The sequence below is a fragment of the Oncorhynchus kisutch genome, linkage group LG21 (genome assembly GCF_002021735.2).
Source record: "Oncorhynchus kisutch isolate 150728-3 linkage group LG21, Okis_V2, whole genome shotgun sequence".
Classification (NCBI taxonomy): Eukaryota; Metazoa; Chordata; class Actinopteri; order Salmoniformes; family Salmonidae; genus Oncorhynchus; species Oncorhynchus kisutch.
Window position 1 is genome coordinate 13,238,494 of NC_034194.2, and position 14,974 is coordinate 13,253,467.

At 40.0% G+C, this 14,974-nt stretch overlaps 2 protein-coding genes across 3 annotated transcripts in view; one reads left to right on the forward strand and one right to left on the reverse strand.

The window, feature by feature from the left end:
- The window catches only part of rngtt (RNA guanylyltransferase and 5'-phosphatase), a 144,900-nt gene that overhangs the window by 129,112 nt on the left and 814 nt on the right, over nt 1-14,974 (reverse strand). The window contains exons 1-5 of one of the 2 annotated variants that reach the window (XM_020455434.2): nt 6,301-6,440; nt 5,983-6,199; nt 1,636-1,745; nt 1,020-1,123; nt 800-888 (exon numbers count right to left, since the gene is read on the reverse strand). In XM_020455434.2, coding sequence (XP_020311023.1) covers nt 800-888; nt 1,020-1,123; nt 1,636-1,745; nt 5,983-6,046 — 367 coding nt within the window. In that variant the 5' untranslated portion in view covers nt 6,047-6,199; nt 6,301-6,440. Of the gene's footprint in view, nt 1-799; nt 889-1,019; nt 1,124-1,635; nt 1,746-5,982; nt 6,200-6,300; nt 6,441-14,974 lie in introns of those variants that run through there. The other variant, XM_020455435.2, reaches the window with a different exon arrangement.
- Nucleotides 9,595-13,451, forward strand: LOC109866656 (proline-rich nuclear receptor coactivator 2). The gene is made up of 2 exons (XM_020455437.2): nt 9,595-10,246; nt 10,948-13,451. Exons 1-2 carry the CDS (start codon nt 9,896-9,898, stop codon nt 11,425-11,427), a joined length of 831 nt encoding a protein of 276 aa, XP_020311026.1. The 5' UTR covers nt 9,595-9,895; the 3' UTR covers nt 11,428-13,451.

Sequence of the window (14,974 nt, forward strand, 5' to 3'; positions counted from 1 at the left end):
AACAGTGCAGTGCAACAATTTAGACATCAGGAGAATCATTTAAAGCATCCTGGTCGTGTAGGAACATCTGTTTGTGATAGTTGAAACATGTTCTTAACAATCGCCTGCTTAACCCGGAAGCCAGCCGCACCAATGTGTCAGAGGAAACAGTCCAACTAACGCCAGAAGTCTGGCTGCTGGGGCCCGGCCCACCACAAGGAGTCGCTAGAGCGCGATGAGTCAAGTAAAACCCCCCTAACCAAACCCTCACCTAACTGGGCGATGCTTGGCTAATGACACACAGCCTGGGACCGAACCTAGGTCTGTAGTGAAGCTTCAAGCACTACAATGCAGTGTCTTAGACCACAGCGCCAACTCGGGAGGACCTAGATGGGATTACTTTTATAACATTTTGCGAACCTGTTTTGTAGTATTTACAAACACAAAATGCATCATATCATAAAGAGCTGAAAGAATATTACGAAGAGAAGGTGACTGATAAGATGAGAAATTGTTGGTAGTTATTTCCTGGCTCCCCCTAGTGTACAAACTTGGACCTACTCTTACTTTGAAATTCTGTTTTGTAGTGATATGAAGGCATATGCTATAATACAACACCCCCAAAGAGGAGACTTCTGTTCTTTGGGATATTGTTGCACCAGGTTAAAATGTAAATGAATTACACCTCACGACTCTTACCAAAACGACACCAAAAATGTTCAAAAATAACATGTTTTTCCACATGAAGAACACGCCAGCCCCTGGGACATTGTCTGACAACGAAGAAGAAATGTACAGGTCCAGTACAAACATTCCTTACCTATTAACTCCGTTGGAGTCTTCTCCATGAAGTTCTCACATAGTCTGATGAACATCGCAGTGGTCTCCGCTGAAGGACACTCTCCATGGCTAAACAAGGAAGGAACTCATCACAACATATTCAATCAAGAAATTATATCATTATTTTGAGCTAGTGGCATTTGTATGTGTAAACATAGACAATTCATCTTGAGTTTTAAAAACAGGTCACTCATACATACCCTTTGCACTGAAGCTTCACATATTTAACACCCTCTTTTTCGATCTCGTTGCGGTCATAGAAGCGAGTAGTGTTTGTTAGATCAACAAGCAAACCCATTTTAACCTAGAGAAGACACAAAACATATGTTGACATTAGACTACAGTGATGAATTGAGCACAAATGTATTGTAATGAAGTAGGCAGGGAGCAGGTCTCGAACCCTCAACCTTCAAGCCGAAAGTCCAGCGCGCCATCGACTGTGCCTCAAAAGCAGGCTCAAGCAGCAGAGTCGATATCTGCGCTTATAAACCCAGGGTCGTGACACAACTCCCTCTTTTCAAAGAGCACGTCCTCACACTAGTTTGCGTCTCAATGTCTGATAGGAATGCACTCACTGGCCATGCACACGCACGTTCATGGATGGAAAGTCCGATCACTTCTAACACCAATGTAATGAAACAGGCAGGGAGCAGGTCTTTCAACCTTCCAGCCCCAAGTTCAGCACACTGTGCCCCAAAAGCATGCTCAAGCGGCAGACTCGATATCCGCTCTTATAAACCCAGGGTCGTTACAGTATATTTTCCCAAACCGAGACAAATTACTAATAAACACATTTCAACATCAGGAAAGACATACCTTTAGACTCTTTAAATACTGGGAAAGCATGCTTGGATGAAACCGGTTCTCTTCTGGCACTTTGTCATCATACTTGGGGCCCAACATAGTTTTCATTGGCAGGAATTTACCTGGTGAGACAGTGAATGTAAGAGGGTTCGCAGACAGGTCACAACATATGCAGACACCATGAAAACAGTACCACTCATGTATCTACACTCACTGCCCTGTGTTTTCCATACGTCGTGACATGGTTAATGGCCAATTTCCATTAAATAAAATGTAAAAAGGAGCACCCCTAGTAAGCATGATATATTTAATTTTTTATAATACAGAAATCAACTTACATTGCTACATCAAACATGTCTAACAAAACACAGTTATTAAGAAGAAAATACATACAAAAAACAAACAATTTTTGTGCAATTGTATTCACTCTGAAAAAACCTTATTATAATGATTAAGGAAAATGTTATTCTTGTTGTTATTCACTAGGGTTAATGTTTTAATTAGATAGTTGAATTCAATCAGAAAAATGTGTAATTTTGGTATAGAATTTTTGTTTGTGTATGAAGTATTTGGCAACAAGAATAAAAAATAAAAAATGTACAATAATTTCAGTGGTCTTGTTGTCATTGCAAAATCTTTCATGTCAAAAACATAGGCATTGTTCATAATGGTAAATAAGTAATTTGAAAGGTTATCCCAAAATTCTGACACAAATTTACATTCAAAGAACAACTGAGAGATTCTCACCTTCTTTTTCACAGAAAATGCAGATATCATCTATAGCCACAAATTTGGACATCATAGAATTACATGGATATATCTTATGTAAAATGTTAAAGTGCACTTCCATAACTTTGTTTGGTATACAGTATTTGTAAGGCCTTAACCATGCATTTTTCCAGCCAATGTCAGGAATAAGCGTGTTCCAGAAAAACTTTCCTCTCGGTGTAAGTTGGTTTTGTGAATGAAGAATTGGTCTTATATATATTTATTACAACAAGCTTTCTCAAGTAAGCCCACACCTTCCAATCTGAGTTCTGGATAAACTTTGTGATCATTACCAAAGCTAAGATGAGTTTTCATTAGTGTAGTTAGACCACCGGGAACAGCTTTGATCACAGAAATAAACTCTCTGAAAGGTATTGGAAACTCTTTCAATGTTATAAATTGTTCATATGTGAGAATATTACCATCATTGTAGAAAATATCAAGAACAAAGTCAATATTCCTCATGCAAGCTGGGGTAGAACAATGACTTATTCCTTATAGTTATGTCTGAATTATTCCACAAAAGAGCTTTATGTGGGGAAAAATTGTACAGGAAACATATTTTCCAGGCCATTAAAGCTTGTTGGTGAAACCTAGCCAATTTAGCAGGTAATCTTTCAGGAATATAATTACATTTCAGTAACAATTGAAGACCTCCCAATTTATTAAACACATTATTTGGAATGAAATACCATATTGAATCAGTATTGATCAAATATTTTTTATATTTTATCTTGAAAGTGTTAATAATGTCAACAAAATCCAACACTTGTAGACCACCTTCAGCTCTTTTGTTAGAAAGGACTGATTTTTTTAGTTTGTGAGACTTATTTTTCCAGATGAAGTCAAGAAAGGTCTTATTGATCTCTTTAAAGTAGCAGGATTTACACATAACGATAATGAGGTGTACACAAAACGAGACAGTCCCTCTGCCTTGGACAGAAGTACTCTCCCAAGTATAGAAAGATCTCTTTGTAGCCAATTATTAAATATATTTTTAGTTCTCTTAATTTTAGGAGAGAAATGTAAATGTTGTCTGACTAAATGGTTTTTTGACAAGATGTATTCCTAAATATTTAACACAGTCCTTTACAGGAATATTTTCTATTTCTTTATCATCAGAGTCAAATAAACACAAGATTTCACATTTAGAAACATGAATCCTGAATGATGCAATAGAAAATGCAGTTATGGCATTATGGGCATGGGCGACCTGGTCTTTGTCTCTTAAGAAAAGAGTAGTATCAGCCGCCAGTTTGGGACATTTTGATTTCTTTGTTAAAAATGGTTAAGCTACACAAATTTGCATTATTCAGAATATCTAGAGATAGAAGTTCCACAACCAAAATATATAAAAATGGGGAAATTGGGCATCCCTGTCATACACTTCAGTTGATAGTGAATCTTTTGGAAATATTAAGGTTTAGTAGCACAGAACTATTTATATCTTTGTAAAACATGCAAATTACTTTAATAACATTTCCCCACCAAATCCAAAAAGTTTAAGAGACCTAGAGAGAAATTAATGTTCAATTGTATCAAAGGCTTTACAGAAGTCCAAAAATAGGACAACTATCTGAGTCAATTGCATCTGAATAATCTATAAGGTCCAAGACTAAACGAATGGTAGAGCTTATGTGACAGCCCTTCATAAATCCTGTTTTGAGTCCAATTTATAATGGTATCTATTCCTTTCTGTAATCTTTTGGCATAAAGCAGAGCAATCAATTTGTAATCAACATTTAATAAAGTAATTAGTCTCCAATTGTCAATGAGAGGAGAAGGGTCTTTATCGGGCATCGGAATCAATGAAATAAGGCCCCATTTCATAGCGGAGACCATTTCCCCAATTTGAATGCAATCTTGAAACACATTGAAAATCGTGTATTCTAGTAACTCCCGAAACTGTGTATAGAATTCAACTGACAGGCCATCAGGGCCAGGTAATTTCCCTTTTTTTCATTGAATTCAGAGCCTCTCTAATTTCTTCAATTGTCACAGGTGAATCACAAACTGAGTGGAAATCATCCTCAATTACAGGGACATAATTCTGTATGTGGCATATGTAGCTTTCACAACACTCGTCCTGAAACTGAGAGCTGTAAAGGTTTTCATAAAAGGAATTGACAAATTATGATATTGTAATGGGATCTTTGCATAAAACATCATTCATTTTGAGTGCAGTAAAAGATTTTCTCTTGTAGTTTCTTTTTTCAAGTGCAAAAAAGTAACTAGTGTTTCTTTCCCCCTCTTCAATCCATTTTGCTCTTGACTTTACAAAGGCACCCTTGTCCAGATCCTTGTAAAGCTGTTCAGATTCTAGTTGTAAAGACTTGAATACAGACTCCTCTTCTTCAGATAGATTATCTTTCTTTAGAAAACTGTCAAGCTTGCTCATCATCTCCTTTTCTCTAAGGTTCTTTAAGTGCATCAGCTCTTTGGTGCGTTTAATGGCTACCACTCTGACTTTATATTTGAAAAATTCCCATCTACTTCCATGACCCAAGTATTTTCTGGCAAAAATATCTTTAGCTAATGATGATGTTTTCAATGAGTGTAGTATCTTTAAGAAGTGTGTTGTTTCATTTCCAATATCCGAGTACCTTTTGATTTTTTAGTAGCTTGTAAATTCAGGAAAATCAAGTGATGATCAGAAATGGGAGCCAACTGGTGATCTACATCTATAACAAATTGTAACAAAAAAGGGGAAATTAGGAATAAATCTATTCTAGATTTAGGTGACAGTTTTGTTGGTCCAGCTAAAACCCTTAGCATCAGGGTTGAAATAACGCCAGGCATCCTCAACACAGAGATCCTTGCATAACATAATGATAATGTTACTATTTTGAGGGTTTTGACTCGTTCTAGGAGGAAAACGATCAGCAGATGCATCAGGTGTTTCATTAAAATCCCCTGAAATAATTAGAAAAGCCTCTGAGTATTTGTTGCTTAAATCCTGTACTTTCCCTGGTAAATTGGGTAAAAGGGTCTTATTAGGAGCATGTGAGTTATGTCCGTATACATTACAGATGATGAAAATAGCATTGTCAAGTTTAACAGTTACTATGACCCATCTCCCGTCTTGTGAAGATGTGGTTTCTAGAAGCATGATTCATTTTTATGATTCTAAACGAATGGCATGTGACGTTTCATGTAGCCTAATCTGGCTGGCTAATCCTAAATACAAAAACACACACCCTTTTTTTGCTGGGGTAGCTATAGAAACACCGACCATTAGTGTTTACTTTAGCTTCATGTTTAGTCAGTTTTTCTTGTTGGGCAAGTCATTTTAACATGAATACATGCGTATGCTGGTTTGTTGTGACACGTGATGTAATTTACTAGCCTACAAGGGCTAACAAAACGTTAGCATAGGGATTTCGTCTCTAGTCTAAGGTAACGCGTGGTTCTCGTCCAGCACATACTTAGTAGATCAAACGAAATGCCTTGAAAAGGTCTGAATCATTGACTTGTGTAAATACAACGTGAGACAGTTAATGTTAGCTAGGTAGCTTGTGCGCCACAACACACGTATTGTGGCTACTAACGTTAGCCAACGTTGTAGCAACACAACAAGCTTTCGCAACTCACCTGCTACAGGTTGTCCTCTTCTAGGACAATTCCGCCATCGAGGGGGAGGCCCAGTGTGTGACATTTTGCCCAAGAGTGGCTACGGTAATTTCACAAACTGAGGATGTAGCTAACGTTAGCCACAGCAAGTCCGTCAGCTGAACATCGGTGTAACGTTTCCTGGGTGATCACCCTTCACCGCGAGCTCTCGGGCGCCAATGCTCTGCGGATTTGGGGCCTTGAAAATTAGGTTGATTTTGTTAGATGTAGGGCCTAACCCAGTCCTTATGGTCTAATACAGGAATACGAACATTTATCCACGTGTAGTTTTTTACTCACGGTTGCTCAATGTCCAAATGTCTAGGTAATTCTCCGTTTTCTCAAGAACCCAAATAAATGTCCATGAACGAACTAAAATCTAATTCTCAATTTCTCCCAGTGTGCACCGCGCTGTTTTGCCATTAGATGGCAGTTACTTAAAATAACCATTAGGTGGTAGACTAACCCCAAAACTCCTCGTTGTTTAATGTGTGGAAGAATATTTTGTAAATTATGAAATTGTACAAACGCAATAAAATATGACACAAACACAGTGGTGTAAAGTACTTAAGTAAAAATAGTTTAAAGTACTACTTAAGTAGTTTTTTCAAATCTGTACATTACTTTACTATTTATATTTTTGACTACTTTTACTTTTACTTCACTACATTCCCGAAGAAAATAATGTACTTTTTACTCCATACATTTTCCCTGACACCCAAAAGTACGAGTTACATTTTGAATGCTTAGCAGGACAGAAAACATTTCAAATTCACGCATTTATCAAGAGAACATCCCTGGTCATCCCACTTTTACTCAAGTATGACAATTGGGTCCACCACTGCACAGACATATATTTACAAATGTTGCTACATTAGTTAGATATGGCTTCTAGGGACACAACAAAACAGGTGGGATGGTCTGTCATCATGTATTGCTTCTAAGACGGTCTATCTATTAAATAGTTGTATTATGAAGGTTGAAATGTGTCTCTTCATTGCTCTTTCTTTCCACTCAATCTGAAACAATTTTAACAATTTTTTAGGGAGAACCTTTCTCCGTTTTAGGATCTCTACATGCCTCATCCATGCAGCTCTCGATACCATCCTTCATATCATATGTATGAATTTGAATATTAATTATATATTATTGGTCTGATGTTGCCATATACTGTAGATACAAAAGGGATTCCAATACAATATCTGATCCATTCAACACGTAATTATACAATGTAAATAAGATATCCTGCCCATATCCCTCATGACCGAGCTCATTACAGGCATAGATGTAGCTATGTCTGATCATGTAATGTTGCTCACCTGAGTGCAATAGTGTGGTTGTGCATATCAAAATCAAATCAAACTTTATTTGTCACATGCGCCGAATACAACAAGTGCAGACCTTACCGTGAAATGCTTACTTACAAGCCCTTAACCAGCAGTGCAGTTCAAGAAGAGTTAAGAAAATATTTACCAAAAATCAAAGTAAAAAAATATTTTTAAATTTAAAAAATGAACATTAACATAACAATTACGAGGCTATATACAGGGGGTAGGTACCAGTACTGAGTCAGTGTGCGGGGGTACAGGTTAGTTGAGGTAATGTGTACATGTAGGTAGGGGTGAAGTGACGATGCATAGATAATAAAAAGAGAGTAGCAGCAGTGTACAAAACAAATGGAGCGGGGTCAATGTAATAGTCCAGTAGCCATTTGATTAATTGCTCAGCAGTCTTCTGGCTTTGGGGTAGAAGCTGTTAGGGAGCCTTTTGGTCCTGGATTTGGCGCTCCGGTACCGCTTGCCATGCGGGTAGCATAGAAAACAGTCTATGACTTGGGTGACTGGAGTCTCTGACAATTTTATGGGCTTTCCTCTGACACCGCCTATTATATAGGTCCTGGATGGCAGGAAGATTGGCCCCGGTGATGTACTGGGCCGTACACACTACCCTCTCTAGCGCCTTACGGTCAGATGCCGAGCAGTTGCCATACCAGGCGGGGATGCAACCGGTCAGGATTCTCTTGATGGTGCAGCTGTAGAACTTTTTGAGGATCTGAGGACCCATGCCAAATCTTTTCAGTCTCCTGAGGAAAAGGTTTTGTCGTGCCCTCTTCACGACTGTCTTGGTGCGTTTGGACCATGATAGTTCGTTGGTGATGTGGACACCAAGGAACTTGAAACTCTCGACCCGCTCCACTACAGCCCCGTTGATGAGAATGGGGGCCTGTTCGGCCCGCCTTTTCCTGTAGTCCACGATCAGCTCCTTTGTCTTGCTCACATTGAGGGAGAGGTTGTTGTCCTGGAACCACACTGACAGTTCTCTGACCTCCTCCCTATAGGCTGTCTCATCGTTGTCGGTGATCAGGCTTACCACTGTTGTTTCGTCAGCAAACTTAATGATGGTGTTGGAGTCTTGTTTGGCCACGCAATCGTAGGTGAACAGGGATGTACAGGGTGGGACTAAGTACACACCCCTGAGGGGCCCCAGTGTTGAGGATTAGTGTGGCCCATGTGTTGTTGCCTACCCTTACCACCTGGGAGTGGCCCACCAGGAAGTCCAGGATCCAGTTGCGGTGGGAGGTGCTTAGTCCCAGGGTCCTTAGCTTAGTAATGAGCTTCATGGGCACTATGGTGTTGAACACTGAGCTGTAGTCAATGTTCCTTTTGTCCAGGTGGGAAAGGGCAGTGTGGAGTACGATTCAGATTGCATCAACTGTGGATCTATTGAGGCAGTATGCAAATTAGAGTGGGTCTAGGGTATCTGGGAGGATGCTGTTGTGAGCCATAACCAGCCTTTCAAAGCACTTCATGGCTACTGACATGAGTGCTACGGGGCGGTAATCATTTAGGCAGGTTACCTTCGCTTTCTTGGGCATAGGGACTATGGTGGTCTGCTTGAAACATGTAGGTATTACAGAGAGGTTGAAAATGTCACATGCTCATGAAGCAGAGGAATAGAGCACAAATATGCCCATGATAGGATACATTTTAATTCCCTTAATTTAGGGGAAATGTGACCAGGACAGCTGTCTACTATACTATGAGTGTACATTAGACCACCAAATCTTAACACTCATTGTATAATCTTTGTGTGTGTGTACGTGTGAAAATAAAATTTGATGGAAAAAATGTTGATCAGGATGACCAATCACAGAGGGTCTGCTCATGTGATGAGACATTCCCCCCACCCAGCAACACAGGCAGCAGCTGTTGCCTAGCGGATTTGATGCTGCTGGATCCAACCAGGCAAGCAGATGTACAAGAGCTCAGCAACAGCTTGCATGTCCTCCCTCGGTGGGATCTGAATACTAAAACAGTGCTGGCTGCCTGGCTCAGAGGACAGACACATGAAGAAAACAATCATGTGTGTCTGGAAAACATCTCTATGTGTAATGAAAATGATTATATTGCTGTGTTACATTGACAGACAGAGAGGCAGGCGGCCAGTCAGATAGATATCCCCAGGCTCGGAAAGTACCCATCATGAGAATGAATGACAACATACATTAAATAATTTCCAACGTGGGAGGTCTGCAATTTCGTGCTTCTCCTGCATTATCCAATTAAAATGGTGGCGGCTACCTACATCCGGGGTTTTGCGAGTAGCGTGTATAGTTAGGAAGTTGTCATGCGCGATGTCCATCGCTTCTTCGCCATCTCGAGTCTTCTAAAACCTCGGGTAGAATTGGGAAACTAGCTACGCCTTCAACATCGTTGAACTCGTCTTCAATGTATTATCAAAAACACACTGCAGAGAGGTTTTTGGACAGACTTCAGTTCCGCCAGCGACGAGCTTAGAGACTAACTTTAGCTACTGTTAGCTGTTGATAGCGAAGTGGTAAGGTAAATAACTTAACGCTGCCTGACTATTTTTCAAAAGTTCTCTAATTTCGTCGATGTGTCCTCCCTCGCCACCTTCACGGGACTTTGAAGTCATGTTGGGCGAATCACTAAGTCACCCTATTAAACACAATAAGCCATCCGTTTTGACATCCCACCATGTCGGGGCCAGCCTAAGCAAACCAAAGCAAGCAATGTTGAAGAAAGGTGGGAGAAAATTGCGTTCGACAACGTTGGGGTTACAGCGGACACACCAGCAAAAACCGATGAGGATCAACCCCATGCACCTGGCAGAAAACAATGTCGCAGTTTCGAAATCCCCAGTGCAGAGTGCCGAGTTCGCGACCAACCGGACCCAGGCGACTGCGTTGACCCCTCACAATCTTAAGCAGGCAACAAAGAAAGAGGTATACAATTGAGTTAATTTGAGAACGAGATTGTTTTCGTTCTTATTCTGTGCGTGTACATTTGTATTTCGTTTTATTTGTTTATTCTTAATGAAATAGTATGCCGCTTTGTATCCATTAACCACCATTCATAGTGTAAACATTACACAAATTCGCTTGAAGCAGTGGGATGGAGTCCTTCCCCTACTTTATTTTTGACGGCTAAAAACTCAACGTTTGCATATTTACACTGATATTCAACCAACGACCCCGTTATAAAGTAGTGCACTCACAAGGTTAACGTACCAGAGTGATTATGAACGACAACTCGGCAGAGTCAAACGAGACTGCCTGCCAACTTTGAATGGAAAAAATGACGTACGTTAACTCCACTTCTAACGGCGTGTACATGTTTGGAATCGGGCACTGGTATTATTACCAGTGGACCTATAGGAATAAGGTTCACATTGTACACTGTTTAAAAAAAAATATTGACCAGAATAGACATGTTAGAGGTATTTAGGTTACTTGTTTTGAAGGATTTAAATATGCTGGCGATGTGCCAGTTCCTAAGATAGTTAAAAGGCATTGACACAAAAAAACAAATTAGATGGAACTGGCAATTGTTTCTTTCCTCAAGTGTTCTTAGCAATCAATTTGCATACGTGTTAGAATGGTTTTGACCCTTGTGAGATTGTAATTTAGTTTTTCTTTCCTCCCAGCTACTGAAGTCAAAAAGTGGGAGAGTGGAGAGAGCCACAGGACCAGCAGGCCAGTCTGTCCACAACCTCAATAGACACAATCAAGATGCCCAGAATCTGAACACCCGGAGCCATAGGAGTAGGCATTCTAATGCACCTGGCAATGCTCTCTCAGTAATGAAAAACCACAGCAGCTGCCACCAGAAGCCACCCTCTGCTCCCTTCCAGCTCCTCCATCGAGAGGAGAAGAAGTCCTTCAACTCAGCTGACAGTGCCAAGATCGTGAATGTATCCCCAGCTGAGCTTGTACCCGAGGAGGAGCTCAAAGACGGAGAGAAGATCTATGCTGGAGCTAAATTCAGCGAGCCCCCGTCTCCAAGTGTCCTGCCCAAACCACCCAGTCACTGGGTTGGTGAAACTGTCCCCCAACATTCCGACCACAGCCGTGAGAAAATGACTTTTCATTTGAAGTCTTTGCTGAAGGTTCAAGATAAACCATGATCACAATGGCTGGAAAATCTGGAACGATCCTTCTATACCCGATCAATGACAACACATTTGGCACTGAAAAACTGGACCGATAACTTAACAGCAACCGAATGTAATGAGTTTTTGATCCGTAATACAATTTCACATAGTTTTGAGCAAGCAGGCTTGTTTTTATTTGATTTTTAATGAACTTCTGTAAACATGTAAAATGACTATATTTTTCATGTTATTTTAACAGAAAGTATAGTTTTGTTACTGAAGCCCAAAATATGTTCACCATGAACTGGTGCACTTTTTTACTGTAAATAATGGGCTGCATTGCCCATTTTAAGGGACATTGAACGTAAGAAAACATTTTACAAATTTGCACAAGACTGACTGAAAAACAAAACACGGGTCCCCATAGCGGCAAGCATAGAGTTGTGACAGTTTGGGGTTCTGTGAACCTCACCTCACCTATTGCCCTGAAAGCACTGTAGAGGACAGAACTCTCTAGAAGGAAGATTGTTTCACAACTCCTGTACTACAGTACACATTTTCGTCCTGTAGTACAAAAATAATCTTGCCAGCTCAACGGCCGATTGAGCTGGCTGGGTGGGCGAGATTAAGAAGATGGAGTGGCAATGTGAAAGTCTCAGAATCAATGATTCCCTTTGAAGAGGACAACTGCTGCTGCAGAAAACAGACATTCAGCACTGAGTGCTTATTCTTTTAAATCTCTAGCACTGACTCATTTCTGTTTTGTTTTTTTAAATGCTTTGTGTTTTTATTTCATGTCTTTCATTTTCCCATCTAAAGCACAGAATTATATTTACCCGAAGTGATCTTGATTATTATGTAACACCTTTGACCCTAGCTAACAGATTGTAACGGACTAATGTGATAAGATCCTGATGCTCCATTAGCTGTTACAGATTAGGTACTGTTTGGCATAAAACAGAGAATTTTTGACCAACCTTAACGTGGCGACACTTCCTCAATTCCTGACAACCAGTGTCTTCTAAACGTCCATGTCTAGTTGCAGGGGGTTTGTTTGAATTTCGAAAGTGCGCCGTTACTAAATTTAAATCAATGTGTATGCCGCCATCTTGTCTATTTCAAATCTTCTCTCATTGACCAAGACAGGTGATTTGACCTCTGGAGCCAGGCAGCTGCTAGTTCCTGTTCCTTGACTCTTAGTGATGTCACAATGATGAAATTGTATTACTGTACCAAAGATCGACTCATGTTGTTGCAATTGTTAAAAGAAAAGGGATTTTAGTCCAGTCACTAAATGTGTATTCATATTTTTTATATTTTTTAAACATGCCCCCCCCCCCCCCCCCCCCCCCACATGGTAATTAGAGATTAGAGAAAAAAAAATGTTTTGGTGCATTTAATATCTAAATTGACATTAAAATATTGTCTACCCCCAATATGTCGTATGTCTGTTCCCCACCAGCTCTCACCAGAAAAAATGTCTCAGTTGAAAAGGCCGATGGCACAAATTTCTTAATGCCAGTCAGTCTTCCCATAAATGTATGGGTTTATTACACTACATCTAATATATGTTATATTAATCTAATATATATTACAGATGTAGGCTCTTAATCAGATCACCCTGTTGCAGGAGAACTTTCCTCAAAGGCAGGACATTTTAAAAATTTGCATTTTCTTTTTTTTGGGGCTTAAAAAGGCTTCTGAAGCTTAATTTCCACTTTGAAATTTCAGACTTGATTTTTCCTTATGAAAATGTATCAACCCTTACAAAATGTCCATGAATTATAATTCACATTTCCTTTTGCTGCAGCATTATTTTCCTGCTGTAGCAAACCTGCACAAATGAAGATCCATCTGTATACAACATCAGAGAACGAGTAGTACTCTAGTTTCAGTATTAATGGTAGTGGTTGATAAGTTACACAACAGTGAAAAATAAACTAGCAACAATGTAATGCAGTGTGCCCACTTTGAACAGTGCAACTAACCTTGTTTAATTCAACCAGGCTGAATGTATCTGAATTGCTGTTCTTGACTGAAGTAAATGGATGAGAGTGCCCCCTCTGACCATATATCATTATGCAACATGTTTACTCAGCCTGAAGAACATTTGATCTGGCACATAGTCGTGGCCAAAAGGTTTGAGAATGACACAAATATACATTTTCACAAAGTCTGCGGCCTCAGTTTGTATGATGGCAATTTGCATGTACTCCAGAATGTTTTGAAGAGTAATCTGATTAATTGCAATTAATTGCAAATCCCTCTTTGCCATGCAAATGAACTGAATCCCCCCCCCCAAAAAATTGCTCAGGAATGGCAACAGGCAGGCGTGAGTGCATCTGCACACACAGTGAGGCAAAGACTTTTGGAGGATGGCCTGGTGTCAAGAAGGGCAGCAAAGATGCCACTTCTCTCCAAGAAAAACATCAGAGACAGACTGATATTCTGCAAAAGGTACAGGGATTAGACTGCTGAGGACTGGGGTAAAGTCATTTTCTCTGATGAATCCCCTTTCCGATTGTTTGGGGCATCTGGAAAAAAGCTTGTCCGGAGAAGACAAGGTGAGCTCTACCATCAGTCCTGTGTCATGCCAACAGTAAAGCATCCTGAGACCATTCATGTGTGGGGTTGCTTCTCAGCCAAGGGAGTGGGCTCACTCACAATTTTGCCTAAGAACACAGCCATGAATAAAGAGCGGTACCAACACATCCTCCGAGAGAAACTTCTCCCAACCATCCAGGAACAGTTTGGTGATGAACAATGCATTTTCCAGCATGATGGATCACCTTGCCATAAGGCAAAGTGATAACTAAATGGCTCGGGGAACAAATCATTGATATTTTGGGTCCATGGCCAGGAAACCCCCCCAGACCTTAATCCCATTGAGAACTTGTGGTCAATCCTCAAGAGGCAGGTGGACAAACAAAACCCCACAAATTATGACAAACTCCAAACATGATTGTGCAAGAATGGGCTGCCATCAGTCATGTGGCCCAGAAGTTAATTGACAGCATGCCAAGGAGGATTGCAGAGGTCTTGAAAAAGCAGGGTCAACGCTGCAAATATTGACTCTTTGCATCCATTCATGTAATTGTCAATAAAAGCCTTTGACACTTATGAAATGCTTGTAATTATACTTCAGTATTCCATTGTAACATCTGACAAAAATATCTAAAGACACTGAAGCAGCAAACTGAAAATTTATATTTGTGTCATTCTCAAAACTTTTGGCCACGACGAAGCTATTCTTCAAGTAGGATAATACATATATTTTTTTTTTGGGGGGGGGGCAGATATATCATAGCTAAAGGTGTAGACTAGCAAGAAATTAACTTTAAAACTGCCACATTTTCTCCCAGCCTCATGGCAAAATGTGAACAAAAGCATGAGATGCACTATAAAATAGCAACAACAAAAATCTCTGCCCCATGGCAAAAACTGTAGAATTGCAGAAAATGTGCTTTAAAATGGCAGCATTTTCACTTAGCCTCATTACAAAATGTATAGAATAGCATTATAAAACAGCACATTGTTTTCAATGCACCATGGCAAAATGTGTTGAAATTGGCTGATCCCA